The sequence below is a fragment of the Porites lutea genome, chromosome 11 (genome assembly GCF_958299795.1).
Source record: "Porites lutea chromosome 11, jaPorLute2.1, whole genome shotgun sequence".
NCBI lineage: Eukaryota > Metazoa > Cnidaria > Anthozoa > Scleractinia > Poritidae > Porites > Porites lutea.
In genome coordinates, this window is record NC_133211.1 from 20,207,824 (window position 1) to 20,220,053 (window position 12,230).

Genomic DNA, 12,230 nt, shown 5'->3' on the forward strand with positions numbered 1-12,230 from the left:
TTGATTGCGATCGGCTAAATAAAATGGCTGCAGTGAAAGGTGTCATTGCACTTTGTCTGGTTTTGGGGTTTACCCTGAAGAGCTTTGCGATTCCTGTAAAATCTTGGCACAAAGGTGAGTTTTAAAACAGTTACTAATTTTTTTTGTATGGAATTAAGGTTAGAATGTAGTGGTGCTTTTTCTTTGGTTACGTTTCCAGAAACGCAACGCTATAATAATCCTCGACTTGTGCAACCCTCTTGCTCTGGCTTTTTAAAATTCTTTCGAGGTTCTGATTTATCGCCGAAAATGTCGCTATTTCTTCAATATACAACAATTTGCATGATTTGCACGAAGAGTTGGAAAATAAAAACGTATATCGGCAGAAACAATACCAAAACGTTTGTAAAAATTTTCCTGCTGCTCGAAACTGCAATATCTGTGACGCCTTTAAAAACTAAGCACGCGCCGTTTTTTGAAACATTTCCAAAGTAATATTTTTAAAAAGGTTTCGATTTCATCGATCATAGTCAGCCTTTTTACTGCCAATACTTCTCGAAATTCTGTAATGCTGCTATTGTTTGTTTGCGTTCTTTATGTCAAACATTTTAATCAAATGTTCTTCAAAAGTCAAATGGTAAAACGACTTTTTTTTTTCTTAGAAAGAGACGACTCTTCAGATGAGGACGAAGAAATATCGAATCATATCGCCAAAGCTAACAAGGGTTTGTATGACCGTACCTGATTAGGACCTGACAATGTTTACACTGACCGTTTTTAGAACCAGCTCATTATATCTGTGTTTACAGTGGTGAGGGCAAGGAAAGGGATAACAGTTAACCATATATATCGCTGCAAATTTACTTATTTTTATTTATTTTTTTGTGAGGTCGAAATCTTTTTTTTTTTTCTCATTGTTGTAAAACCGAACTTGTAATTTTACGAAGTGTGATGGCAGAGTTTAGTTACACTGATATGTGCGCTCTTGTGGTGAGTTGCGATTTGTTCTGGAAGCAGGGACCGCGGAGCAAGGTGAAAAGTGGGAGGGCTGACAATTGAAAATATTTTTTTTCATATTGAAAATCGAAAAAAGGAATAAAAGGAATAAAATCATAGTATTTGTATGTTTACTGGTCAAACTCAAACTCATCATTTTCAATGCAAGTAGTTGTCGTCTTTTCTACACAGCTTACAGACTTTGACGAAGTCCCAGATAACTCTAATAAACGACCAACATACTCGGTCAAATCAGATTCAATGCAAGAAAAGACGGGATTACAATTTTAGTATAGAAAATACTACACTGACGTGATCTGAAAAATTTCTGACTATGGCCCTTCACTGTTCAAGTAATGTAATTCTTCTTGCCATCGAATATTTCATTGATTCGAAAGGAGAAAGAAAAAATATAAAACTTTTATCAACTCAAAACAACTACTCACCTTCGTTTGGCTTGAAAAAGCTAGTAATTCTCTTCATTTCGTCTGATAAAACTGATAAAAAACTCTGCAGGAGCTGGAAGTACAAGACACGCTGCCGAACGAAGCGAAGGGGTGGCCAAGGCATGGTGTTTAATCAAGGGGCAAGTCGGCCCAAGGGCACAATTACTGCGAAAATTAAAGCACAGGAATCCCACAAAATGCCTGGCCTTTGAAATTAAAGAAAATACAGAGAATATAGCGGAATATGGACGGAAAAAACTTGTTTCAAGTCTTTTTTTTAAAATTTAATTATTTGTCCTTTAGCGCAAAAAGTGGGGGTGGGGGCGCAAAAAAGTGGTGGGGCCGCGGCCCTACCAGCCCCTCCCCCTCCGCGGTCCCTGGGAAGGCGCAGTAATGCATTCATATTCTCCATACACTTTGAGTATCACCATTTGTCGTGAACGCTTTGCAAAGAAAAGCGATTGAACGTACGGTAAAAGTCTTCACAATAAACATCGTGCCAATGCAATGTTTCATTCATTTCATCTGGCACGTATCGTTTACTGAATACGTTATGTATACTTATTTCATCAGCTGTCGCCAAATCCTTATTTGAGGGCGATATCGTTCTGTCTCCATTTGACCCGAAGTTTGTGGATACCCGTGAGGAGGGAGATGTTGACGGAGACCTGGAACCGAGTCGACGCAAGAGGAATGCTGATCGTAACAGACGGATTCTCTGGCATGATAAGATAGTACCTTACAAGTTTGATCCAGGACTTCCAGGTGAGAACAGCTTATCACACGGTATTAAACATCGAAGGGAAAGTGCATGCTCTAATTACCTCACGGGTGAGTGTTTTTTGGTGGTGGTGGTGGTAGTGGTGTACACCAAAAAAAGGCCTGTTAGCTCTGGGTTCCTCTTTCATTGAGGATTGCGTCCCTTTAGCCTGCCAGCCCGGCCGTACCCCTGGGAGCCCCGTGAAAGCTTGCTCGCAGGATAGCATCCCTTACTCTCTTCAAACACGGAGCTGAGTGATTTATCGATTGATCGTGACATTCGGGATTTAAGGGGTTTTGCATCCAAGGTTGTGAGAGAAGGAACCGCTAGAAAGTATATCCAAATCAGCCGGAGGGGTGTAAAGAGATTGAAAAACATTGCATCACCTCAACTCACACGGCACTGCAAGTGGCACACATGTGAGTCCTCCTTCTGCCCAAACGGAATGGAAGGGGATTTGATTTTTAATCTGGGTATTTGCGTTTATACCTTATAAAAGTACGCCGGGCGACGTTATTTAACAATTTCATTTAGAGCATATCTGCCTAACCTTGAAATGACTTAAATCTTTTTGTGTTTGTTTGTTTTCGTGCAGCTGATTATATATCCAGCGTCAAGGAAGCTATTGCAGAGTTTCACAAACATACCTGTCTAAAGTTTGTCGAGAGAACGAATCAGCCAAACTGGCTTCTGTTTGTTTTTAAATCTGGGTAAGTTTTCTATCTTAAAATCTTGGGCGTGATCCATGTTCTGTTGGATGACAGCTGCAAAACTTCGAACGGAAAGCTTTGCTTACGACTGATATACGAGTGTTTTCTCCCGAGGGGTTAATATTTACAAAAACTCCAGGCAACCAATAAGATGGTTTCTTTTACTCCTGTCTGAATACACATTTGCATATAGATCGAACATAGTCTGGCACCTCTGATGTACATATTTTTACAATCGCTGAGTATCATTCTTGTTTAATTTGTTTTATTCAGGTGCTGGTCTAGTGTTGGGAAAAAGTATTGGAGGTATGACTACGGGCAACAGGTTTCACTGGGCAGCGGTTGTAATCACAGAGGAACCGTCATGCATGAAATAATGCACGCAATTGGCTTCTGGCATGAGCAATCACGACCAGACAGAAACCTTTATGTAGAAGTACTCTGGGAGAACATACTGGACGGTACGCCAATATAATCTCAACAGTAAATAGAGTTAGAGTGAAGGTTTGGTGGTGGACTGAATGTATGTTATTGACTTGCACTCAATGGCAGTGACTTTTTATGTCAGTTGGTTAGATTAAAGCATCGCTAATGAGATTCTCCACGGTTTCCCGCTGAATCCCGATGAAGGCCTGATTTTTTGATGCAGTGTGCATAACTGCCATGATCCTTAAAAGAGTTGAAACGAGCAATCAAAATACAGTTACGAAAAGCGGATTCCGAAAGACAAGAGGAGACGATGTGTATGCCCGTCGGTTTACAAAAACCACCTGACTACTTTAAAAATTATCGACGTTCGGCCCATGGTTAGCCTGAAAAACATCCGGCATAACACGATGCCACCACTGGTTTACCCGCGAAATGACGTCTGAGAAACGAGCGCCGAAATTCCTTGCTGATGACACGTCACTTCCCAGATCTGGATAGTGCTTCTGATTGGTCCTGCCGCGTGGGGGAAATTTGCTTCAACCAATCATAAGCTCTACCCAGATCTAGATAGTGACGCGTCATCAGCATGGAATTTCTGCGCTCTTTTCTCAGACGTCATTTCGTGGGGAAACCAAGAGTGACGTCGCGAAATGTCAGCTGTTTTCAAGCTAGCCCATGGTATCTTAGAACCATAAATTGGGGTTGAGTGAAGACAGCGCCCCTAGAATTGCTAATGTTGATGATGTAATACGATATACAGCTATTTTGATAGCTAAAACGTCGTCCGATTTTAAGGCCTTCAGCCTACAATACTCGTCACATTAGCTGGGACAGTAGTGGTATTGTCTGCCCCCTCAATGTTGGTTTTTGCGAGATGGCATGTCAGAAGCAAAAAAGGCGGGCAACTTTTTGTCGGAATATATGGGTACGGAAAGGGGTGTCCCAACTTAATGTGACGAGGATTGTAGTTAACAAGGGCATGAGGGTGGCTGTAAATCCTGTGTAATTTGGTCATAATTTCACGGTTGTCAGATGAGTACCAAGGAATGGTATAAACGATTTAATGACAGATGAGTTACTTCATGGCCTTGTTTGGCAATATTATTTTCTTAAATTACCCACATATTGCTACACATGCATTCTCGTCGCGTAGGCTTTCCAGCTACGTTAAAATAGAAGTGAAAGATCTGTTTTCATAGTATTTCTCTACTCCAGGCCAGTCACACAACTTCAACAAATACGACCGAGGCAGGATAGACACCCTCAACGTGCCTTACGACTACGACAGTATTATGCATTATGGTATGGACAGCTTCTCTAAGAATGGCGAAGCTACTCTGAGATCTATCAAAGACTCCGCAAGATCGCTTGGCCAGAGAAATGGATTTACCCAACTGGATATACAGGAAATCAACTCACTCTACGAATGCAGCAGTAAGTGGAGTGGTCTGTAATAATAGAAAGTATTGATTACTAAAATGGCCTCTACTAACAAACCGAAAACAGTTAGATCAGTGGTCTGTGAAAGGGGGGCAGAACGTATACCAAAACAAACTGTAATAGTAAACTAGAACTATGTAGAAGAAACAGAAATGTCGGTCTCAAAAACCTGTGTCCTCCAAGGTTGTGTTATTGAAATCCTTTTCTTCTTCTGTACCAGCGTATTTTCAGTGGCTTTTCTTTCTTGGGGGAGGGTTGAGGGGCGTTGATTAAAAGGGAGGAGCTAAATGCGAGGAAGCTAAAGCAAAGACGTTTTGAGCGACGCACATCACCCGGAAAATGAATTTTTGCATTCTCGGGCCAAGTGGTTTTGCCCGCATTTTCGGTCAAATCCACCTTTTCAGGTTAAACACTAAGCAATACAAATTTGTGAGCGTCAAGACATATAAAAAGAGAAAAGGGCTTCAAAACGCCACTGATTAAGCTTTCTTTATAATATTTCAAGCCTCATGTTGTAGCGCTTGTCTGAGGGAGGGCGCTAATTCGAGCATTTGCGGTCTTGTAATAATCAGTATTATAGCTGCTTGCCGGTAAGATAGCTTTCTGGGCCCAAAATAATATCGAGACATTCGAGAAATGGGTTCCTGTAAACTTCGTAAGCCACCATCTGTTAAATTTTCTCAATGCATCTTGCATCAGTGGCCCTTTTTAGTTCTTCTTTGGTTTGATTGTTTGATGGTTTTTGATGTAACAGGTGCGAATGGTCCCGGATGGAGCAGGTGGTCAGAGTTTGGACCCTGTGGTGCCAATTGTAAAAAGTACCGTCAACGTTACTGCACGTCCACAAACAAAGATGTCCACTGTCCTGGGCACAGTAACGGGATACAGACAGAAGAACGGGTTTGTCCCCACCAAGAATGTTACGGTTAGTAGGAGGAGGAGGCGTGCGGGTTTGACTGGTGGAAGGTGTAAAAGATACCCATGGTTCGTACAATCTTGAAAAGGTCTTGAAGTTTAGTAGTTGTCTTGGAAAGTCCTTGAATTCGGTTAAGATCCTTGAAAAGTACTCTTGATTTCTTTATTAGGTCTTGAAAAATCCTTGAAATTCACTACTTAAAAACATTTTTGTGCATCAGCAATATCTTACTTCTGTTTCTTTATTTTAAATGCTGTTTCTGTACCTTAGAGCAATTCCAAGTCATACCCAGTCATTTTCCAAAATGTTGTTGCAGAAAGTAGTATAAAATAATGTGATCAATCGGAGCTGAAGAAGGAAAAATCGTAGATGACTCCATAACGTGTTTTAGTCAATAAGGTGTTCAAAACGGGTTTCTCGTTGGACCATTCGGAGTTGTAGTAGAGAAGTGCATGCATATAGGGTATTCGGTCTGTGCTTAATTATTAAATCAGAAGTAAGATGCTTTAAGGTTCTTCACATTGGGTTCTTCCTGGTGAAACGCTATTGTTTATTATAACATCAAATACACAGAAACCTAAATTTATTTTGCAAACAGTACAGACCGAACTTTTCATCGATTTGTGGACGCAATAAATCCATTTCACCTGAAAGCCTGGAGGCGGCACCCAAGGCCGAGCCTTTTGCAAGTAATTCACAAACGTTTTTGGCCCAGGCTGCCGATTTCAAAGCTTCTACCATGTTCTTTCCAGTATGTGGGTTTATTTGCTGTTAAAACATGCAGTAGAACGTTCGATCAGTGGTACGAGTAAAGTAATAAACTGATTCAGAGATAATTGTGAAATTAAGGGGGTGGGACATAGTTATCATCGAAAGTTCGCAACTGACCTCGTATAATTAGAGACCAAAATATGGCTGTCTATTTGGTACCAAGTGTGGTCGTCCTGTTTATCTGTAACTGGAATCGAAATTTTATGAATCCTGTCATTTTTCATATTACATTCCTTCTTCTTCCAGCGCCCGTGGATGGACACTGGGGCCGCTGGTCATCATGGGCCACATGCAGCAAGACATGTGGAAGTGGAACAAAAGTAAGAACGCGCAAATGCGATGATCCACCACCCCTAAATTCCGGAAAATCCTGTCCTGGCGATGATAAAGAACAAGAGGCTTGTATACTGAGAAGGTGTGGCTTGGGTGAGTGAGCAAAACAAAATTGAGAGCGACTTTGCACTCAACATGTATTTTTTATTATGCGGTTCAATGCGAATCTACTAAATGGTCCTTACTAACTTCTTAGTCTTCTTACGGCCTAAGGTTCACGGCATAAACTTATCAAAATAAAATAAATTAATTAAAAAATAAAACAGCGGGGTTATTACTCCTAGTTTCTCTTAGCCTGCGAGCAAGCTCTCCTGTTTGCGCAAGCGAAGCGTGCCTCGCGAGAACGCGCGAGCGAGGGGCGGAAATAGGAGAGCTTGCTCGCAGGCTAAGTTGCTCTTAAACTGACCAAAAGATGGCTCTATTTACCTGTAGGCGCTGATGACTGTGACTTTGACTTCGCCGATGGAATGTGCCACTGGTCAAATGACCAATCTAGCAGTTCAGATTTTAAGTGGTTATTAGGGTCTGGATCGACACCCAGCAGCCTCACGGGGCCTTCCGCTGACCACACAAGTGGCGCAGGTAAAAAATTACCCACTAATCTAATTAAAAGGGCCTCCGTTTTATGCGAAAACGACGAAAACGGGTGGCTAGTCCTCTTCACAGTTTAATTAAGAGTTTCTATTGATTTACTCGCGAAATAACCCTCGCGGGATGTTGGGAGAAAATGAGTTTAGTTGCCGTTTTCTATGAGTTTACGGGTATAATGTATGAATCGTAGTTTTTTATTTATTTTTTTTATTGCACTTATTTTATAATGCCATGGGTTTCTGATAATGCTTAGTAAACTGGAGTTTGCTCAAAACGATGAAGCAAAAAGAACAGATTGCTTGAAACCTCGTAGGGATAAAGAAAATGATAAACCGGACCTTAAACCTAACTCCTGTAATCCTTAATCATGAAAATGTGACATATTAATTAAAGACTACTTTTTCCCCAGGCAATTATCTTTATGTGGAGGCTTCCAGTCCCGCGCAAGAGGGCGATAAGGCTAGGTTACTCAGTCATCAATTTCCGTCAACTGCTGCTCGGTGCCTGTCCTTTTGGTACCACATGTATGGCTCATCAACTGGAAATCTTAGTGTGTATACCCTTGCTAAAGATTTCAAAAGGACCCTACTTTGGCAAAAGGCTGGTAAACAAGGAAACCAATGGATGCAAGCAAAAGTTTCTATTACGAGCAGCTTAGATTATAAGGTATGGAAATTGTGTTCTTACCGATGATACGTTCTGGGGGAGCTGTGAGCGCGCAAAAAAGAGAGAGAGCTGCAAGCGAATCAAAATGAACAAGGACGCTATTAATATCGGCGTTATGTCTCGCTTGCTTGGAGATTAGATAAGAAAAGAGGAGGCGGTTATTCTAGACGAAACAGGATTTACTCGCTAAAGGTTTTTCACTTCCTACTTTATCGACTGTCGAGTATTCTTCAGGATGTTTACTTTTTATATCGTATTCGACGATTTGTTTCTGATCTGATTTAGTACGCGTGTTTACGTCTGCGGTCGCAGGCTATACGCGTGTATAATTACAAGAAAATTCGAGAGAAATTACGTCGTGATGAGAACCTGGCACGTCATTTAAATCATCGCCGAAATTAAACCGCATGCTCATCACAAGACTAATTTGCATACAATAAAAGTTTACAACACCCGACCAGTTTTTTCTCGACCACTCTTTCAAGCGATAGAATTCGTGGACCGACCCGTTCCGGAAAAGCTATAAATCGGATTTATTAATCTTTCCTTAGCTTTCTTCGCAAAACATGCGTGGCTTCGGTTACGCAACGATTCTTATTCCCAGTTTCCACGGTCTCCGCTAGGAACGCCTGGGTCCCCAACGCCTCTTTAGTGTTCTAAATACGAAGAAAAACCGCTTGCAGATTATGAGTCTCGCTGCTTACGCAAGCGAGACTAATTACGACTGGAAGATTGTAATGAGTACAAGTTGGGTTCAATAGTGACCATAAAACATGCTTTGCGACAATGTTTCCTTGAAAGTTAGACGGCTTTCTTCAGTTGTACCGCGTAGTAACGAATCGTCTTTGTGTAAACTGTGTGTCTTGTGAGGTATTCGAACTCGTGTGTTAACCGTGTGTCGCCAAGGCTTGGTCATGCAGTCGAAACGAAATAGGCAATTAAACAACATTCCTCTTGGCAGATAACAGTAGAAGTAGTCATTACCCGAGTTCCAATGAGTCTTTTTATCAAAGCCTGGTATACAACCATTGATATAAGAATCTTTTCATTTTCATACGAATGGTTGTTCACCTGGCCTCGCTTTGATAATAAAGCTTAAGTGAACTAGGATTATGCTTTTAACACTCTGAGGTCTCAGTTTGGTTACAAAATTGCGCTGATTTTAGTTTAGTGTATAACAACGCGTTTAAATTACCAGTGGGAGACATCTTCCCATCTTCCTGATCTGTAAAAAAACTATGCTGAAAGAAATATTTTCGCGTAGGTTGAGATTGAAGCTATAAGAGGCGCGAGTTTCCGAGGAGACATTGGACTTGATGACATCAGTTTTACGGACGGACCGTGCAGTAAGTCTCCATCATAACTTTACTTTACTTTACGTTATCTATCCGTTCGAACGGAGGTGTGATAGGGCGTTAATGCTTTCGATCAGCCACGAGTCTGAGGGAGTATTGTCATAAAAGACGTTGTTGTGACGATGGGGATGTTGTGTGCCCCTAGGCTTTCTTTGAAGCCCTTAACCCACGATTTCAGGTCTTACGTGGACTTCCTCTTGTTTTATATGCGGACACCGTCTTGTGCTGTGTGCTTGCTTTGCCAGCTGGTTGGTATTCAAACTCGTCAACACCGAACTATTTCATTCTCTGTCGATATGATGTTGAACCGTTGCCAATCCTTCCATTTCTCTGATCTTGCACCGTCTGGTCTTGCTGGCGGCCCTTCTTAAGCTATAATTGAATTTATGCTAAATAAGTAAAACCTTATGAAAGTGCTACTGAAAAGGTTTTATTTTAGTGCTCACACCATAGCAAAGAATAGAACTGTATGCTAAATAAAAGTACTGCTGGAGAGGTGTCATTTGAATGGTCACAACATAGGATTTCGTTCACAAACTCAAGGTTACAACTACATTAATTTTCTCCATACCTAAAGCAAGGAGTAAGAGAGTTAAGAGATATTTTCTTTAACAATTAATAAAACAATTCAAGGGAGTGCATTGTAGCATTTCTGTCGTGTTGTGATGATATAGTTTCCCACATCTTTTAAGTGATGTATTGCATGTATTTTAACAGTGGAAGAAATAGGCTGCTATAAAGATAACCCCCAAAGCAGAACGTTTCCGCTGGTTGTGAAAAATCTTCGATCTGAAATAGATTGGTATCACCTTGAGAAAACTGTTCAGAAATGTGCCTTGCTATCCAAACAGAGAAACTACAAAGTAAGTCACTTATAATGCTAGTGGACTCTGTCCAAAATTCAGCTACATCAGAAATTATCATGATTAGTTATTTAATGAATTGAGTAGGTAGGCTGAATACGATCGCTCAAATAAGTGTTTAATCATGCATGAATATGAGTGTGATTGATAGTAAACGTGGACACCTGTGAACGGCTTTGAGAGCAGCAAAATCAAAGGGGATTAAAGGCCTCTATTTGACTGAAAAAAGTGTGGGAGTCTCTTATAAAGTTTCGAACCACGCATTAATGAATTATTACCAATTATTTTTCAATCGATTTACACCATAAGGAGAAGTTTTAGAAAACAATGGCGGCGGGGGAAAAATGTGCGAAAATGAAAATGCACTCTGAAAGAGAAGCCCCGGATTAGTCCAGAAGCTCGTTGTTTGCTAATTTCCCTTGTCACTGGTCTCATTTTAACCAAGAGCGTAGGTATTTGATGATTGGTGTGGTTGGACAAAACACATTTCGTCATATTTTTCAGCCAAATTGTTCCTCCTGGGTTGAACCATAGTGAAGAACGAACGAAGACGAAAATTTATAACGTAACTAATAATTTTTTTTATTCTCGTTCGGTTCCTTAGATATTTGCAATACAGTTTTACGGCGAGTGCTGGAGCGGCGAAACATCCAAGGTTCATTATAATCGCTTTGGTGCAGTTGATAAATCCCAATGCCCGTTTGGAGTCGGAGGACCGAATGTTAACGCGGTTTATAGGATCCTTCCATAGAGTTTACTACTCACAGAGGTCATAGGGGATGAAAAGTGAAGAGAAAATACCTTGGAAATGCTCCCTCTTATTATGTCACTCAAAAGCTTCTTATAAAAAAGCCACTGGCACACGCGAGGAAAATTACAATATATTTCTCAAGCATATTCCCTGGGTCAGGCATTCCATATAGCACACAGCGGGGCGAAATAAAGTTTCTCCTCTAACTGAACTACTCCAAAAACTACTTTAGTGTTAAAGGAATTTAAACTGATTATGGGCATGACAAGTGTATTCTTTCTCATCATTCTTCGTCCTCTTCCTGCTTGTGATAGTCACTCACAGAAGTATGTTCATCTTTTTGTTATGCGCCTTTGGCAACAGAAAGTAATGAATATGCCAAAGATTTGCTTATTAGTAAGAAATCAACAATAAAATACCGGTAAACTGAAATGAGGCTTTGTTTCTTATCTTTCACTCAGTGGCAGTCACCTCGCTTTTTTAGAATTGCATTTGACCACTTTGCCTATTCCCTCCCACCTTGAGGCCCTCCCTTTCGAACGACAGCCACGCAGGCTACTTTGCCTTATTCTTGTGGTAATGAGGGTTAAAAACTCTCTCGCAATGAAATAAGTTACTTAAGGTTGATTTCCACTGACGCGTTTTTGGTTACGTACGTTAACAGACGTAAATTTTAGTCACGTAAATAAAATAGAGACAAGATATAAAGTGTTGAGATTAAACGTGAAGTTGAGCGAGGTTCTACTTTTTACGCTTACGTGCGACCTTTTATACAGTGCCTCTATTTTATTTGCGAACGTAAATTTTACCCACATACGCACGTAAAAATTACGCGACAGTGGAAATCAAGCCTTAGGCTAGCAACTTGTACAGTTAAACTGGTGATAATCAAAGAATGCGCATTTGAGTTCGTTAAAGATAAGTAAACTGTTCTCAGCAAAACGAACTATAAATCGTCTTCGTGAACATTGCTGTTTATCCGCAGATTCAAATTACCGCTGCGTGTGGAATTCCTCTTTCCCGTTAAAATGAGCTACCGTACGTGCAAACGGATGCAGCAACTCCCAACAATGTTCAGACTTACAGTGCATCGTGAGAAGGATACAACCCATAAGACTCTGGGCGGGAGACCATGTGTAATGCGCGCACGTGGCCCCAACAATGTTGGAAAAGCTGTGCGAACGGATCCAAGTTACGGCGATCACGGGAAAAAAAAGAAATGTT

The 12,230-nt window shown here is 40.8% G+C and overlaps 1 protein-coding gene across 1 annotated transcript; it reads left to right on the plus strand.

Moving 5' to 3' along the window:
• Positions 1-455: 455 nt before the first annotated feature.
• Positions 456-11,438, plus strand: LOC140951878 (uncharacterized). The gene is made up of 12 exons (XM_073401247.1): positions 456-704; positions 1,995-2,186; positions 2,777-2,891; positions 3,165-3,352; positions 4,536-4,754; positions 5,515-5,685; positions 6,694-6,873; positions 7,213-7,362; positions 7,781-8,037; positions 9,302-9,383; positions 10,110-10,255; positions 10,860-11,438. The coding sequence occupies exons 1-12, from the start codon at positions 548-550 to the stop codon at positions 11,004-11,006; spliced, it is 2,004 nt and encodes a 667-aa protein (XP_073257348.1). The 5' UTR covers positions 456-547; the 3' UTR covers positions 11,007-11,438.
• Positions 11,439-12,230: the final 792 nt, after the last annotated feature.

Excerpts from the sequence above, each read along its gene's own strand:
- LOC140951878 (XM_073401247.1), top strand. The coding sequence starts at position 548 with ATGCTGCTATTGTTTGTTTGCGTTCTTTATGTCAAACATTTTAATCAA. Across the intron at positions 705-1,994 it reads TATCGCCAAAGCTAACAAGG|CTGTCGCCAAATCCTTATTT; the intron begins GTTTGTATGACC and ends TTATTTCATCAG. Across the intron at positions 3,353-4,535 it reads CTGGGAGAACATACTGGACG|GCCAGTCACACAACTTCAAC; the intron begins GTACGCCAATAT and ends TCTCTACTCCAG.